Raw genomic sequence first — 17417 nt, forward strand, 5'->3', positions numbered from 1 at the left:
GGGATTTATTTTTATTTTCTTTCTTTCTTGATTTTAATCTTTGACAAAGCTTGTATTTCTTTTTTTTTTTAATGTAGGTATTAAGATTTCCTATTCTTATTTTCCTTTCATCCTTAAAATATGATAAGAATATGAATCAGTTTCTTCAAGTATGTTTCCTTAAAAACCTTCGTTACAATTAAGTTAACAGCGTGCCGTATTTCATAAATGTTCTGGTGTAAAACTGAATTCTGTTCATAGTTAAGCATGACTTTCAACTCAGCGTGAAGTTAAATTACATTATTGATTTTTTTTTTTTTTTTCAAAATTTGAGTTTTGGATTTCTGCTAAATGTGTTCTTTCTGTTTCCACTCAGAAACGGAACCTCCGACACCAGCTCCCACCAACCCGCCCTCCTACCTGGACAAACTGTTCAAAGGTGAGACTCACTAGTGCGGGTTGTAACGCCGGCCACTGTGCAGACTTGAACACTGCCGCTTTATAACATTCTGTACTAAATGTTTAAGCATGTGTTTGGGTCTTTCAGATTATCAACAAAAAACAACAAACAGTGTTGTCGGAAAAGGTGAAGGGAAAGCGACGTTTGTGGGACTGGAGGAACCCAGGGAAGGCATCGAGACCGACATGAGCATAGGTGACGGAGACTTCGTGGAAAGAAACGAACTAGACCACCTGGAGGAGGGGCCACACTGGGACGACGACAGGCAGAGAGAGGTGGAGGCGCGGCGGGAGCGAGGTCGCCATGAGCAGAGCGAATATCCCATGACCAACTACTTCGGCAGCGCCACGCCAGGTGAGTCACGCCCTGGTGGTGCACGAGACCTTGGCGTGGTCAGTCATTACAAATACTTAGGTTTCCATTTGTGACGATCTATTATCTCCAATTTCCCAGTCTGTGAGTATATCAAATCCATGATAGAGAAAACTATTGGTGAAGATGACACGCACACACACCACCAAATCATGACATCAGTAAAGTGCCAACTACTATTACCACAATTGTGCCTTAGAGCCGCATTGCATGTGGGTTATAGAGTTTGATTAGACTGCAATATTTGTACTTCACATGAGTGTGGCTCGTTCCCAGTCATGAGTTCCCAGCCATGACATATTCTAAATTGTGATCCTCTCTCCTGGACAACAGCCGGCGGCGGGGTGGGAGGATGTCTGAAGCTGCAGGTGTTGCTGCCGCTGCTGGTCCTCGTGCAGCCCTCCTGCCTCCTGCTGCTCTTGTGATGAAGAGGATCCGCCACGCCTAACTCATTCTCCGAATTGTGTGGATAACCCTAGCTAAAGTTTCCTTAACGTGAACATAGACAATTCATCGCTCTTTAGTGGTTATCTTCTAACGCAGGGATCTTGGGGGCTAGTAGACCCACCGTGTGCTGTAGTGTAGCGTCGACAGCCAACCCTGACTTGGTTGGTTCTCATCTTAATGGAGGACTGACGAACCCACAAGTTATCCTTGTATCGCGCTCTCACGTTTAGGAATTATCCTTACGACCATGATTGTATGCTTGTGGATATGTAATATTCTATTAAGGGCATCGGTTACTCTTGCATTAGAATGATTGCATGTTTATTTCATCGATTATTTTTTACTTTGCAAACTGTTCTCTTGACAAAGTTCATACAGTATCATCATATCAAAAACAAAAAAGAAACGTGGGCTTCTTGTCTCACAGTAAATAATAATAATGATAATAATAATAATAACAATAATAATAATAATAATAATAATAATAATAATAATAATAATAATAATAATCGGTGCTTCAATACAGACGAGTGGAGCAGCCACCATGACGCCGCCAATCCATGTCTTGCCTGACTTCACCCAGCGAACAGTCCCTCAACCGCCACCCTCTCCTCCCTCTCACACTGCCTCCTACACCTCCTACCGCCATTCATCGGCTCACCACATTCCTACTTCCATGCCAAATTAGATTTTATTTTTGCCGGAACAGATATGAATTCCATTCTCATGTTGCTGTGCCCAATCATTTTCCTCACACGCATCCAGAAAGGTCACCGTCAACGCAGAGTTACACTAGCCAAAGAAATCTACCAAAGCATTTACGACAATCGAGAAACTCGTGTCTCACCTCAGCCACACACCTCCAGCCCCGTCACCACCGTACTTAAGAGTTTGCATCCCGTATCCACTCCTTGTCTCGTGAATCTCACCCATAAAACCCCACCATCACACAGGACCAGGCCGGTAGGATGGTGGAGGAGGATCATTTAAAATGGCACTCTTGAGTATAAGTTATTGAATAGCGTATAAAGAGTGCCCCGACGATTCACTTAGATGAGTTTATGCAGAAAAGTGAAAAGGGGCATCAAACAGAATGCGTGCAAATCATTAATAGTAAAAATAAATCTTATCAGTAAGTAAAGGGCGGGGAAAATTGTGTTAGATGATGGTACTTCTACGTCCTAATGCTCGTTGTGATTCCATCAGAGCGTCAAGAGTCGATACGGAGGAAGGGTGAGACCACCACCGCCCCAGCTACGGAGAGGAAGCGTCGCAGGCAACCCTTGTAATTATCTTGTATCTACAATCATATACGTAGGTAATTCGTGTAGTTCAAATTTTATTATTTACATTTCAAATGTACATAATTTATTGATAGCGTCTTGTGGTTGCCATGACGCAGCGCCGCGGGACAGCGTCCTGGGCACCTCGCGGGTGAGCTGTGGGTAATCAGCTAATGAATAATCTTGGCCTTGAGCTGTGGTGCTGCAAGCAGTGTGTTGGACGGCTGCTGGCAGTGAACCCCTGACACGTGTACTGTAAAGTATAAGATCAGAAGGAAGCGATGCCGCATTAATGGCCACGTGTACAGCGGCAGGTGATTGACGCTAGCATCCATTCCACACTCTCACGTTTCTCCTCACAATGACCGCTGATAAGTTTCGCCCCTGTAATGTTATGTGACTGATCGAAGCGTTATCATATCTTCCCGAAATAACTAGCACTTTAAATGACGGACTGATGATAGAAGGTGTAGGCTAAATTATTTGTTAACGTTTGTAGCACGGATAAGTAAAGAAACATCTGCACGTGTTTGTGTTAGATAACGTTAATTATTATTATTATTATTATTATTATTATTATTATTATTATTATTATTATTATTATTATTATTATTATTGTTATTATTATTATTATTTCATCACTGTCCTTGAAGCAAGGCGTCATCGGTTCTCCTTGATGCTCACTCCTCAGCTGGCCAGCGCTTTCTTCTCACCTTGCGTCACTCCTCTACTAAGGGATTTCAGTTCTACTGGAGTATTGTATTTATGGTTTTATTTTTATATATTTTATTGCGTTTATCAAAACTTTTTTTTTTTCCTAGCATGGACAGCTATGAACTATACCCATGAGGTGTCAGGGCACTGTGTGGTGTATGTACAAAGTCTCGCCCCGCCTGCAGCTGCCTTCCTGGTGCTCGGCCCCGCAGCTGTCCACTGGCGGATCAACCCTCCCTTCCAGCCCGGCCCCCGACGTGAAGGTCACGTGCTCAACACTGACTCACCCAGACACCCGCTGGCAAAAGCTTCATAACAGTAATGTATATTATGCAGCAGCCAGCAGGAAAATATATACATATATATATATACATAGCAGGGTGCATGCGGCCATGCACCCAAACTCAGCCAAAATGGCGGCATCACAGGTGAAGGTTCGGTAATATTACGTATAAGACTGAATATTAATCTTCGTTCATTAAGCATAATCTGTATTTCATGATTATGTAAGGTAAAACCCATAAGTAATAATATATCTTATGGACAAATTTTCAGAGGATATCTACAAGATGTTCAGAAATTTTGTATTTTATTTTCTTTAGGAACTAATTAACCTTAATGATGTTACAAGAAAAAGCTTCCCAAATATGTAGTATATGTTATGTGTTATGAGTGATTTTTAATAAAATTTGAAAAGTAGACGGAGCTTATTGCTATTTCCTCAGGTTCTAATTTTGCGTCCATCCATAATAACAAATACTACCTTACCCTCCCTCCCTCCCTCCCTCCTTCCCTCCTGCATCCCCTCAAGAAAGGATTTGACACTTTTTATGGAAGGATTGGTCTGTCAGAGAAGCTTAGATCGGTGGAGTTGTTCGCGGTCAGATGCGAGATAAGGTTATGTAAGTTACGAGTAACATTTATTGTTCACGGTTGGTTTGGTTTGCTTACTTTTCAGTCAACTAATCCAATATTTAGTTTTTTTACTTAGTGAAAGTGATTCAACCCACTTAATAAATTCTATTGGAGGTCAATGGTTATGAGTGATGACACGAACCGCTTCATATTCGTCATGATCTTGTGTTTGAACCCTGCGGATTAAGTTTCGTTTTCGTCAGTTGGGCCGCGGTGTTTGAGTGCATGTGGTGCGTGATGGCCGCTCATCGGGGCACCTCAGCAGCTTTTAGTGCTAGTGTCCACTGTGTAACTGAATTCTTGTTCTTATAGGATTTCTCGTTTGTCATGGTAAGTGTTACAGGTCTTTTTGTTTTATGTAGTTCATGTTGGTGAAAGATTCAACAATCACTCAGAACTAGTTTTGCTTTTGTCCAGCGCCTACAAAATTCATCGAGAGCGGCCTTGTTCTCTCTTGTCCTGCGCACAAGCATTGTCTGCACCTTCCTTCTCTCTCCGAGTTGTGTTTTGTATAAGCTTAGACACCGTTGTACTTTGGAGGGCCATGTGGGCTGCTTCATCTAGATCCTTGCCGTTCCATAATGCATTGCCGCAGTAGTGGCTGGCTGATGGTAACGATACAGAAATTATAATAGCAATTATACCACGATGAATTTCAGTTTTGAATACAAATGACGGAACTTTTCAGTTCTTGATTAAAGAAAAATCATCAGTGGAAGTGGCGCCAGCAGTCATGCAGCATTAACATTACGCCATCTTCACGTTGTAAACGAAGAAGAAAAAAAATCCAAATCTACGTGGAACAACGGCGCGAGAATCTTGTCTGAGTGTTTGTGTGGCTTGGGGCAGGTAGCGGGGCCGGCCAGGCAAACACACCCAAGGGGAAGGCGACCGGTCCTCAATCAATAACAATTAGGAGCGTCTCCTTGTTTGCCTCCTTATGTCAGCCGCGGGACAAAGACTCAACACCTCCGCCGTCGAGACTTCAGGCGGTGTCTCGTCCCGCCCTTCTTCGAGACTGGCAAAGGTTGTGTGTGTCGCTAATTTCATTAGTATCATTCACCACTCTATATAATAGACTACCCTTTTTTTGTGTGTGAGTGTATAATAATATATATATATATATATATATATATATATATATATATATATATATATATATATATATATATATATATATATATACTGAAGAGCTCTCGCGCGCTGGTTTTAGGGATATGTATATATATATATATATACTCGTATATATATATATATATATATATATATATATATATATATATATATATATATATATATATATATATATATATATATATATATATATATATATACCCCTAAAACCAGCGCGCGCGAGCTCTTCAGTTTGTCACGGAAAAGGCGTTGATGTGCTTTATACCTTCTTCGTCAGCTTTATTATCTCGTCTTTATATGGAGTCTGTGTCTGATGAGCTGCTTCCACCGATCTCTATCGCCGGCCGTGTTGGTATTGAGTCCCTTATTTCTTATATCTGCTGTTATACAATCTTTCCATCTTATCTTGGGTGTTCCCCCCTCCTTCCCAGTACTTCCATCTCCAGTGCTCTTTTGTCATCAGTTCTCCCATCGCTCCTCATGACGTGCCCGTACCTTCTAAGTCTCTCCTCCTATGTCTTCTCCGACACCTCCGATACCTTCACTGTTCCTCTGATCCTTGCATTACTGATCCTGTTCTCCCATGTCACCCCATTCATCCATCGCAACATCCTCGTTTCAGCTGCCTCCATCTTCCTCGTGTTTGCTTATTTACTTTACATGTAGTCGGATTATAGAGGCCACTATGTCATTACTAAAACTTGTTCGTGTGTGACTCAAATCAGGCGTATTTAAAACAGTTGAACTGAGGTGCGTACATACATGCAATTCACGACCCCGTTTGCCGGGTTATCTTCCTCCATCAACCTTTCCTCGCCAGTGAATTAAAGACAGATGGAAGCGGACCGTAACGTGGCAGGATCAGAGGGCAAGGGAAAAAATAACTAAAATTTACATTATTAAATGAACCACGGACTCTTTCAACATCATTTACATATCACTCATCAGAAATGGTAAAGTTTCCGCATAGTGATGGTCGTTGATGAGCGGAGCTGCCTGAGGCCACACTACCTTCACTCATTTTTATCTTATTTCCCTCAACATATTCGCAGGTCCTCGAGCCAATAGATTTTTCTCCGGGCATACATGGCGTCTCCTTGTAAAGGAAGCTTCGCCAGCTAAGAAAAGACATGTAGATTAGTAAAGAGACAGGTGGCGTCTTAACAAGTGTGGAAACCTTACAAGACGACTACCAGCTTCAAAGGTCTGATGTTAACTGATGGCTGAAAAGAAATAAGTAATTTTAAAATAACGTTATAGCAAAACTCATCGGTTGAAAATGTTAGATGCTCCTCGTCAGTATTCTGCGTTGGGTGTGCAATGATGCGCGTTCATTGGCTATCGAGGCGTTTTACTGCTTGTTGTAATAGAAGTAGCAGTTGTTGTTGTTGTTATTACAGTAGTACATAAGACCATGAAAAATATTGGAAGCTGCAGGCCATCAGGCCTACACGTTGCAATCCCGTTGTAATAAATGTCTGTTCATTTCCACCAATTATCCACATCACAAATTTGTCTAATCTTTTAAACCTTCCCTATTGACTAACAATTTACCATTCTACTCGAGAACTAGTTATACAGGCGCTGCAGTAGTAGTAGCAGAGGTGTCAGTAGCATTAGCAGTAGCAGTCATAATGATGACATTAAAGTCATTGTATTTATTCGTAAGGTCGCCAACATTATAAAAGACAGATCCTTACTGTGTTAACTTCTCTCAACTACAAATCTCGTGCGCAACAGCAAAAAAAAAAAAAAAAAGGCGATCATCTAGGATATAGTATAATCATATAGTGTTGCATGGCTAATCAACTATAGCTGAACTTCTCGAATATAGAATAGTATACGTATTTAGAACATCAAACACCAATATATTTCAGAGAAAATAGTATAAAGCAAGGGTAAACTATAACAAATTAGACTACGACCTTGAAGTGCATGTTTTGTGTGTGTGTGTGTGTGTGTGTGTGTGTGTGTGTGTGTGTGTGTGTGTGTAACTAGGCACCTATAAAACATCTTAACCATATTTCCCTTTTAAGCTAAATTTTGAAAGTAATTAATCACACTTTATTAATATAAATATAAAACTAATATATATATATATATATATATATATATATATATATATATATATATATATATATATATATATATATATATATATATATATATATATATATTTTTTTTTTTTTTTTTTTTTTTTTTTTTTTTTTACTAACCCAAGTACACAGTATAAACCATCTCGGTCACAACTATCCAGGAAGAAACTCTGCTGACGGCAACCACAGCGGGCAGGGCCAGCAGCAGCCTGTGGTGACGCTGTCGTATTTATATCACTTAGTTAAAAAAAAAAAAAAAATGTGATTTTCTTCTTTTACATTCCTGATGGCCCTGAGGCAGTAGGCACCTGCCGAAACGATAATTACTCCCAGTGAGGTCTAAAGCACTGGATCCGGAGGTGCTGTGAACTTATCATTAAAACCAGCTGTGACCTCACTGAACGTTTCCCTTTGTGTTTCACAACACGGGGTAGTCACAGCCTACCCTCTAAAAACAACTCTCCTTCACACAAAACTACAAGCACCTAATAAAACACACACCCTTCACTGAAAAATTCAAAATCATCATGGCGACTCCTACACCAGCCTCTGAGTCCCTATCTGGGAAGGAAACCACAAATGTCCCCAGGTCGGACTGCTCTTCTGATAACGACCCTAGGTGTCTTGATCCCCACCCCAACATTTTTCTTCATTAACTTCTGCAACATTCGCGGTCTAAGATTTAATTTTCAGTCTGTAGAACACCACCTCTCCTCTTCTAAACCTCATCTTCTTTTCCTCGGTGAAACTCAGGTGTCTGAGGCAACCGGCAGTAGCCCCTTTTCTGTTCCCTCCTACTTTCTCTTTCCTCATTTTTAGTCCAAACCTGGATGTTGCGTTTATGTGCGCAACGACTTAACCTGCTCTCGTGCCCACCCTCTTGAATATTCCGAGTTTTCCACCATCTGGCTACGACTACAGAGTCGCTCTCAAACTAAATTTATCTCTGCTGTATATCTCTCACCTAACTCCTCTGACTATAAGAAATTCTTTGACTACTTCACTTCCAAAGTGGAGCACATTCTGACTCTCTTCCCTTTTGCAGAGATCTCCATTATTAGAGACTTCAATCTTCACCACCAGCTTTGGCTTTCCTCTCCCTTCACTGACCATCCTGGTGAACTAGCCTACAACTTTGCTATCCTCCATGACCTAGAGCAATTGGTGCAACACCCTACTCGTATTCCTGACCGTCTTGGAGATACGCCCAACATTCTTGACCTTTTTCCTGACCTCTAATCTTTCTTCTTATGCTATCACCCTCTCTTCTCCGTTAGGCTCCTCCGATCACAATCTCATATCTGTATCTTGTCCTATCACTCCAATTCCTCCTCAGGATCCCTCTAGGTGAAGGTGCCTCTGGCGTTTTGCCTCTGCTAGTAGGGGGGACCTGAGGAGGTATTTTGCCGATTTTCCTTGGAATGACTACTGCTTCCGCGTCAGAGACCCGTCTTTGTGTGCTGAGCGCATAACAGAGGTGATAGTGTCTGGCATGGAGGCGTACATTCCTCACTCTTTTTCTTGACCTAAAAACTTCCTAAACCTTCCAAACCTTGGTTTAACACAGCTTGTTCTCGTGCTATACATGATAGAGAGGTGGCCCACAAAAGGTACTTAACCCTTTCATCACTAGAATCTCATGCACTTTATATTTATGCCCGGAACCATGTCAAGTCTGTTCTCCAACTAGCCAAAAACTCCTTCATTAATAGAAAGTGTCAAAATCTTTCAAGATCTAACTCCCCTCGTGACTTCTGGCATCTAGCCAAAAATATCTCCAATCACTTTGCTTCTTCTCCTTTTCCTCCTTTATTTCAACCAGATGGCACCACTGCTATCACAACTATCTCTAAAGCTGAACTCTTCGCTCAAACCTTTGCTTAAAACTCTACCTCGGACGGTTCAGGGCTCGTTCCTCCCTCTCCTCCACCTTTTGACTACTTCATGTTACCTATTAAAATACTTCGCAGTGGTGTTTTCCATGCCCTCGCTGGCCTAAACCTTCGGAAGGCTTATGGACCTGATGGGGTCCCTCCTTTTGTTCTCCGAAGCTGTGCCTAGTTAAACTCTCTCAACTCTGTCTGTCAACATCTACCTTTCCTTCTTGCTGGAAGTTTGCCTACATTCAGCCTGTTCCTAAAAAAGGGTGACCGTTCTAATCTCTCAAACTACCGTCCTATTGCTTTATTTCCTGCCTATCTAAAGTTTTTGAATCTATCCTCAACAGGAAGATTCTTAAACATCTATCACTTCACAACCTTCTATCTGATCGCCAGTATGTGTTCCGTCAAGGCCGCTCTACTGGTGATCTTCTGGCTTTCCTTACTGAGTCTTGGTCATCCTCTTTTAGAGGTTTTGGTGAAACTTTTGCTGTTTCCTTAGATATATCAAAAGCTTTTGATAGAGTCTGGCGCAAAGCTTTGATTTCCAAACTACCCTCCTACGGCTTCTATCCTCTCTGTAACTTCATCTCAAGTTTTCTTTCTGACCGTTCTGTTGCTGCTGTGGTAGTCAGTCACTGTTCTTCTCCTAAATCTATTAACAGTGGTGTTCCTCAGGGTTCTGTCCTGTCACCCACTCTCTTCTTATTATTCATCAATGACCTTCTAAACAAAACTTCTTGTCCTATCCACTCCTACGCTGATGATACCACCCTGCACTTTTCCACGTCTTTTCATAGACGTCCAATCCTTCAAGAAGTGAATATTTCACGCAGGAAAGCCACAGAACGCCTGACTTCTGATCTTTCTAAAATTTTTAATTGGGGCAGAGCAAACTTGGTATTGTTCAATGCCTCAAAAACTCAATTCCTCCATCTATCAACTCGACACAACCTTCCATACAACTCTTCTTCAATGACACTCAACTGTCCCCCCTCTTCTACGGTGAACATACTTGGTCTGTCCTTTACTTATAATCTGAACTGGAAACTTCACGTCTCATCTCTAGCTAAAACAGCTTCTATGAAGTTAGGTGAGCTTTCTCTACAAGTTTTTCTCATCCCAGCCCCCCAGCTGCTAACTCTGTACAAGGGCTTTATCCGTCCATGTATAAAGTATGCTTCACATGTCTGGGGGGGTTCGTCTCATCATCTCCTCTCCTCTAACTGACTGTCTTCAGCCTCTCTCTCACCGCCGCAATGTTGCATCTCTAGCTGTCTTCTACGGCTATTTTCATGCAAACTGATCTTCTGATCTTGCTAACTGCATGCCTCCCCTCCTCCCGCGGCCTCGCTGCACAAGACTTTCTTCTTTCTCTCACCCCTATTCTGTCCACTTCTCTAATGCAAGAGTTAACCAGTAATCATTCATCCCTTTCTCTGCTAAACTCTGGAACTCCCTGCCTGCTTCTGTATTTCCACCTTCCTATGAGTTGAATTCCTTCAAGAGGGAGGTTTCAAGACACTTATCCTTCAATTTTTGACTACTGCGTTGACCCTTTTATGGGACTGACATTTCAGTGGGCTTTTTTTTTTTTTTTTTTTTTGCCCTTGACCAGTGTCCCTCCTACATAAAAAAAAAATAATTAATTAATTACATTTTAAAAAATTACACACTTCAGGGGATAAATTTCCAGAGAACATCTATGTATAACCATCACATCACATGCCATCATATAAAACTACTGGTACATGTGACCACAAGTGATAAAACTGTTAGTGCACGTGACCACACGTGACCAAAAGCAGGCTTCCTCAAACAATGGTTAGTACATACATGCTTGAGCTTCTCGGTTGTGACGACTCTGCCGCTGATTGATGATCGAGACTCACAGTAAAGGAGAGCAGCTACAGTACAAGACATTCCTTATAAACATTGTATTAGTTTTGACATGTACTGGACCTCAACAATCAGCTTCAATACCACTTTCTTCGTTAACATTAACGACGTGGTCTGTATCCTCGCATTTGTCTGTGGCATCCATGTGACTAAATGATGGGAGTTACAAACAGGAAATTGTGCCTCACTGGGTGTACTGAGCTTTACCTCATACGTACTTGCTGGACACGTGTGTCGTGCTGGACACGTGTTTGCTGGGCACGGTAGCTTCTATACATTTTCTAAAGATTGATATTTGATATTTTTATTTATTTTCTATTGATTTTTTCGAATATCAGCTTAAGGCAAGGCAAATTTATAAGGCAATTCAAAATATTTTAAGTAATCAATCATTTGGGAAGTAGCATGAATTTTCCGAGCATATCGATTAGCTGCCCAGCCAGAAAGTGTTGAGAGGGAGGCAGAGACGCTAGCGTGGCTTTTAGGTCAGCGTAGAGATACATAATTATGACGGATGCTATCTTTAGGAACGACAGAAGTAAACAAATTCCTCACCATAACCATACCTACTTATTAATAATATACAGTAATAAACTATTTTCTTAAGTTAGGGTACTATAACGTAAAGAAAAGAAATATATGATTCATTATTTATTCAGGGAGAGGTCAGAGGCCTTCATATATATATATATATATATATATATATATATATATATATATATATATATATATATATATATATATATATATATATATATATATATATATATATATATATATATATTTAAGGCATCTGTAGCGAGAAGCTAATTTGTACATCACTATGAGGAACACAGTCATCCCTGACAGGGACTGTCACGTGTAAGCCTTTTCGCTTCTTGCAGCTTCCCTTATTTCTAATGTTCTTATGTTCTTACCTTGAAGAGCAACAGAATCGAACTAGATGCCTATCCAAAATATGAATGTATGTAAAGTATGAAAAGTGTTACTGGATGGATTGCATTGTTTATAAGCTGAAAAGCATCCATGTGAAGGGAAGTGATGCCCAAACTCTCACGAGTGACATTAGGTTCAAATGAAAAGGGATTCAGAAAATTATAGGTGGTTACAAAAAGCTTAAAATAGCGTCGTGTCCGTCTCGTATGTTCTTGGGTCACGACAACACAGAGGTCACGAAAGACGTACAGGGCACCAACAAACCGATGTATTCTGAAGGAAGAAAAAATAATTAGATTGCACATGATTCATGTCATCTCACAGGACACATCAGGTGTTAGAATGAATATTAGCGCAAATGCTATGCAGTTCCTAAAGTCGTAACCACAAGCATGCCACCCAACTAATCTGCATAATTCATATACTGTGTTTCTTCATAACTATCTACCATTTATTCATCAACACTAAATCTTGGAAATTAGATTTTAGGTCTGTATTCTATAGCTTCACTGCAAGCTCTGTGCATACGGGCAGGCCAACCTAACTTTACCAAAACTGAGTGACCACTGTTGCTTGTAGACGCTGTTGGAGAGGTGGCCAATAAGTCTAATTTAATCCCCAATGTTTGATTTGCATCGTGGTGTCATAAGTTTAGTCTGCCAAAATAAACAAAATTAAGTAAAACTCATTGCCACATTTACTGAAAATTAAACTGAATTATTTGACCGTAATTCCAACCATGAATCCCCATCAAGAATCATACTGTTTGCCGAGGATTTGGGAACTCATTGTTACCTGTTCTCAAGATGGTTATTAGATTGCGATCTCAGTGGAACACTTCTGTTTGGCTTTTAAAGTCATTTAAAATGCCGGAAATGTAAGATTACTCCCTGACTGTCAAAAGTATTGAATTGCGCTCTCCAGCTCTCAACATTCTATTGATCTCTAAGTTCTCAATCAGGGCACCAGACGAAATTGTGATACTATGAGTATATAAAGTAAAATTAAAGATTTAGTCGTGTTTTCTCTTGCATGTCATATCTGCCAAACCTGTGTGACCACAGCCAACGGGAAGAACTCGCCTGAGCAGATGCTGAAGTGGGTAGGTTGGGTCAATCTCTGCAATTCTGTAATGTAGAAGGTGCATTTGTGCCGGCCAGCTTGATAGTTGGGAGGAGCTGTGACACACACACACACACACACACACACACACACACACACACACACACACACACACACACACACACATACACACACACACACACACACGCACACGTGTATCAATGATGACTTACCTGTGAAAGAAGCTGGAAAGTCCTCTGCGTGTAATGCAACAATGCACGACTTTAAGCTGCTCTTGGACAAGGACACAAAACCACCGAAGACGTAGGTGCAGGTCTCGAAGAATGAATCAGACTGCACATATCACTGTACTTCTAAAAAGAACCTGCCATTGTCTGCATAACGGATACTGATTAGCGAAACAATTAGAAGAGAAAACGGCGACGATGGTGTGGCAGGAAATTCCTCGGCGCAGATCACCAATCATCAGTAATGAAAAGACTGCCATCAGATATGAATATTTAATAATACCTGCAAATTAAATCAGTGCATGAATGATGAAAGCGTTCTGTATTTTCTGCACCAGCTAAGCAGTGTGCTGTGGGAAATGAGGTAATTTTAGTAACATGTAATATAAATAATAAAGAATTATCCGTAATGTGTAAAGAGCGTAGTGAAGTTGGGAACGACAGGTCAGCAATTCCCATAATACCTTCATTCGTCATCAGCGTCAATCTGCTTGCTGTGCAATAAGTTTCTTAGAATACAAGGCTCAAGCACACCTGCCTGAGCGTTTTACGGATTAACCATAAAAGTGGACTTTGGATGGTTCTAACCCAATCATAGAACTTGTTATCTGTCACTCTAAACAAACATTCGGTTGCCGGTGTGTTATTCAGTGAAGCTGGAACCAAAGTGGTTGTGGTTCCTCTCAAGAGAAATACCATAAGAACGCTATTACCATAATAATGGAAACACGAAATAAGCGCTGCGATGAAAGACGCGTGCGCACATGTGGTTAATACAACAGCCTTGAAGATTTACCAGTGGTGCTGGGCATGGCAGGGATGCAGCAGCCACAGTCCTTCCCCTTGCAGAACTTATTTCCACTCAGGACGGTAGTTTTGCAAGTTTCTTTCCAAAGATTGATGCAAGTTCCCTTCAAGGCATGGCAGGCGTACTTCGTCAGGCAGGATACTGGTTTTGGTTTCGGGGCTGTGGAGAGGAGAGGGGTAAGTGTGTGTGTGTGTGTGTGTGTGTGTGTGTGTGTGTGTGTGTGTGTGTGTGTGTGTGTGTGACAATTCGTTTTACTTCTGATGAAAACCTTCGTTAGAGCAGCAAGAAAGAACGTTGCTGATTGGCTGCACCTTTCCCTCACTGACTCTCGGGGCCCAGGCTACATATCGCATGTTCGTAATATATGTTTTTGTATTATGTGCTTTATCGCATTTCTTTTACAAGATAAGCGTTTTTAATTGATACCATGGGACTCGGTAGGGATTGCTGAAACCAGAAATGTTTGATAAAACAAACATTAAAAAAACTGACGTTTTTTTTATTTTTTTATGTGAGAGGCACTGGCCAAGGGCAACAAAAAGTGTGATAAAAGGCCCAATTAGAATGCCAGTTACCAAAGACAGGTCAGTAACTTGAAGCTTTCTCAAAAATCTTTCATAACACTTTTTGCTAATGGTCACTACGCTCAGCAGCACGTAAAGGTACTCACGTAAGCAGCAAACACAGTCTTTCCCATTGCAGAATGACTTGCCCTTCTTCACTCTGCCATTGCAGTGTTCAGTTTTCCATATGCACTTGCCATCCAGCCCCGAACACTTACTTTTGGCCTTGCATCTCACCACTGTAGAAAGAAAGTTTAAGATTGTTATAGTATTGGTAATGATTATTAAAAGACAAGAATGGAAGGGAGTGAAAATTTTATGGAACCATGTGCGGCTTGTTCACATTTTACTGATGAAACTCGCTCCCTCTCAACCTCACTCACCTGTGACTCGTGATCAGTGGAGGAGAAACTACCACTGACAACTGTCAAAAGGGAAAATGGTAGTCATCCACGTAGTTTTACTACATTATGACTGAATTTCCTGGAAAGAAATCGTTACCATCCCTTTCTTTCTCAAATAAGATAAGTTCAATAACCTAGATTATTTGCATTTTTCTTCTGTACTTTCTTGTCTGTAATAGCCACGTCCCCAGAATCCTGCCTGCCGCCGTGCTGGCACGTCTTATATTGTTACTCACCAGGTACACAGCACAGACACGACTTCTTATTACAGTACTTCACATTATGCGTGCTCTCGTATATGAAGTTGCCCGGTTTGCAGCCAGCTTTCCGATTTCTGCACTTCCCACCGAGATTCTTGCATGGGTGGAGAGGCACACATTCTAGAAAAGCAGAATGGCATTTAATTAGTGTTCTACGAAAAATGTAGCTAGAGCACATGCAGTGGTTACGACTTACATACGAACACAAATAATAATTTGCAGCTCATCATAGCCTTAACTTATTTTCGATCAGGAAACATCCTACACACACTGCGAACACTTATTTCATGTAACTAAACTAATACATGATAAGAACTGCACTTACTTTTTTTATGATTTCTTCTTTCTTCTGGTGCTGAAAAGCATCGAATGAGTAAATCATTACTTTAGTAGTGACTGTTGGTAATGTAACCGATGAGTCTTGTGTAGTGTGGTAACTAACGGGCTTTAAAATCAGCTGCTAATGAGTACCTGGTATAACGGTGTTAACATTTATCACAGTCAATTCATCAACTCCGTGCCCGTGCTGCTGGACCATCTGCTACAGAGACAAAGCTGAATGATTAGAAAATTTGAAGTGTGGTTGTTTTGCGTCTCATTATCCTTTCTTTACGCAGCCTTTAACCTAAACTTTGTACTAAACTGATCGAGAAGCTACTCCCTCCTTGCCTCCTCCCTCTCAGTGTGGCGAGTGACTGCCATATATATATATATATATATATATATATATATATATATATATATATATATATATATATATATATATATATATATATATATATATATATATATATATATATATATATATATATATATATTATTATTATTATTATTATTATTATTATTATTATTATTATTATTATTATTATTATTATTATTATTATTATTATTATTATTATTATTATTATTATTATTATTATTATTATTATTATTATTATTATTATTATTATTATTCAGTCACCTTATCAGTTGCCTTGTTCCAAGCCAGTTCTCGAAGACATCAATATGAAAACTATGTGGCTTCAGATAACTGTGAGAACAAAATCACAAACGTAACTACATGACAAGATACACGGCATGGAGCGGAGAGTGGCGTCTCGACAGCTCAGCCTATGGCGACTACAGTGATGTGTATGCTACAGTGCATTGTATATCATTATCTTTTTACTTCTGTTCATGTACTACAGTATTGTATTGGTTATCTAAGTGTAAACTTTTTGAGTGGCTCGACGCTTCATGTTTTCAACCTACTGAGATTGTCGTAGTCATACTGCAACTCTCCGTACTCGAGCACTTCCTCATCTCCTTCATTCTCGGTATGTCTGACAGGAACTGTGTCTTCCTCAAACTCTTGCTCCAAATCTTCATTTACTGGTTCCGTAGACTCTGCTTCATTCTCACCATGTCTGATGGGAATTGCGATTTCAAGGGTGTCATCTGCTGAATCCTCTCCATCCTCTCCTGATCCTCCGGCTTTTGTCTCACCATCAACGTGTTTGATAGGCATCTCGACTTCCTCGCCATCATCCACCAACTCTTCAATCTCCTTTACTGGTGTGCTGGCTTCTGTCTCATCATCCTCTTCACTGATGAGCATCAAGTGTTCTTCGTTGTCTTCGGTCATTGGTTGGCTGGCCTCTGTCTCATTCTCAGCTTGTCTGATGGGCATCGTGTCTTCCCAGCTATGGTCCGTTGATTCTTCATCCCCGCTTGATGGCAGATCAGCCTCATCCAGTACTGGAATGATGGTTGTCCGTCCTTGATCTTCCTGCGTTGACAACCCTACCACTCCGTTCTCCACCAATACCAAAAGGGAGAGACACACAGCAACGAACAACCTCATGTTCTCGCGGAGACGTAGCTGTGACAGGGAACAGAGCGGCGCCCCGTTATATCTTCCTCACTCCCTTCCCTCCCCTCCTCCACCCAAACGTGTCATTCACCCCCAACACTGCGT

The 17417-nt window shown here is 40.8% G+C and overlaps 2 protein-coding genes across 4 annotated transcripts in view; both read left to right on the plus strand.

The window, feature by feature from the left end:
* The window catches only part of LOC135101469 (lachesin-like), a 149352-nt gene extending 145396 nt beyond the window's left edge, over positions 1-3956 (plus strand). The window contains exons 7-9 of the mRNA XM_064005454.1: positions 356-418; positions 527-793; positions 1145-3956. Coding sequence (XP_063861524.1) covers positions 356-418; positions 527-793; positions 1145-1236 — 422 coding nt within the window. The 3' untranslated portion in view covers positions 1237-3956. The remainder of the gene's footprint in view (positions 1-355; positions 419-526; positions 794-1144) is intronic.
* Positions 3957-4361: 405 nt separating this feature from the next.
* LOC135101470 (RNA polymerase II subunit A C-terminal domain phosphatase-like) overlaps positions 4362-17417 on the plus strand; it is a 39415-nt gene continuing 26359 nt past the window's right edge. Inside the window, exon 1 of one of the 3 annotated variants that reach the window (XM_064005456.1) lies at positions 4362-4500. Coding sequence is in view for 1 of the 3 variants with exons in the window: in XM_064005458.1 (XP_063861528.1) it covers positions 4498-4500 (3 nt within the window). In the remaining 2 variants the exon portion in view is untranslated. The remainder of the gene's footprint in view (positions 4501-17417) is intronic. The other 2 variants (XM_064005458.1, XM_064005457.1) reach the window with 2 other exon arrangements.

Source organism: Scylla paramamosain, chromosome 6, assembly GCF_035594125.1.
Source record: "Scylla paramamosain isolate STU-SP2022 chromosome 6, ASM3559412v1, whole genome shotgun sequence".
NCBI lineage: Eukaryota > Metazoa > Arthropoda > Malacostraca > Decapoda > Portunidae > Scylla > Scylla paramamosain.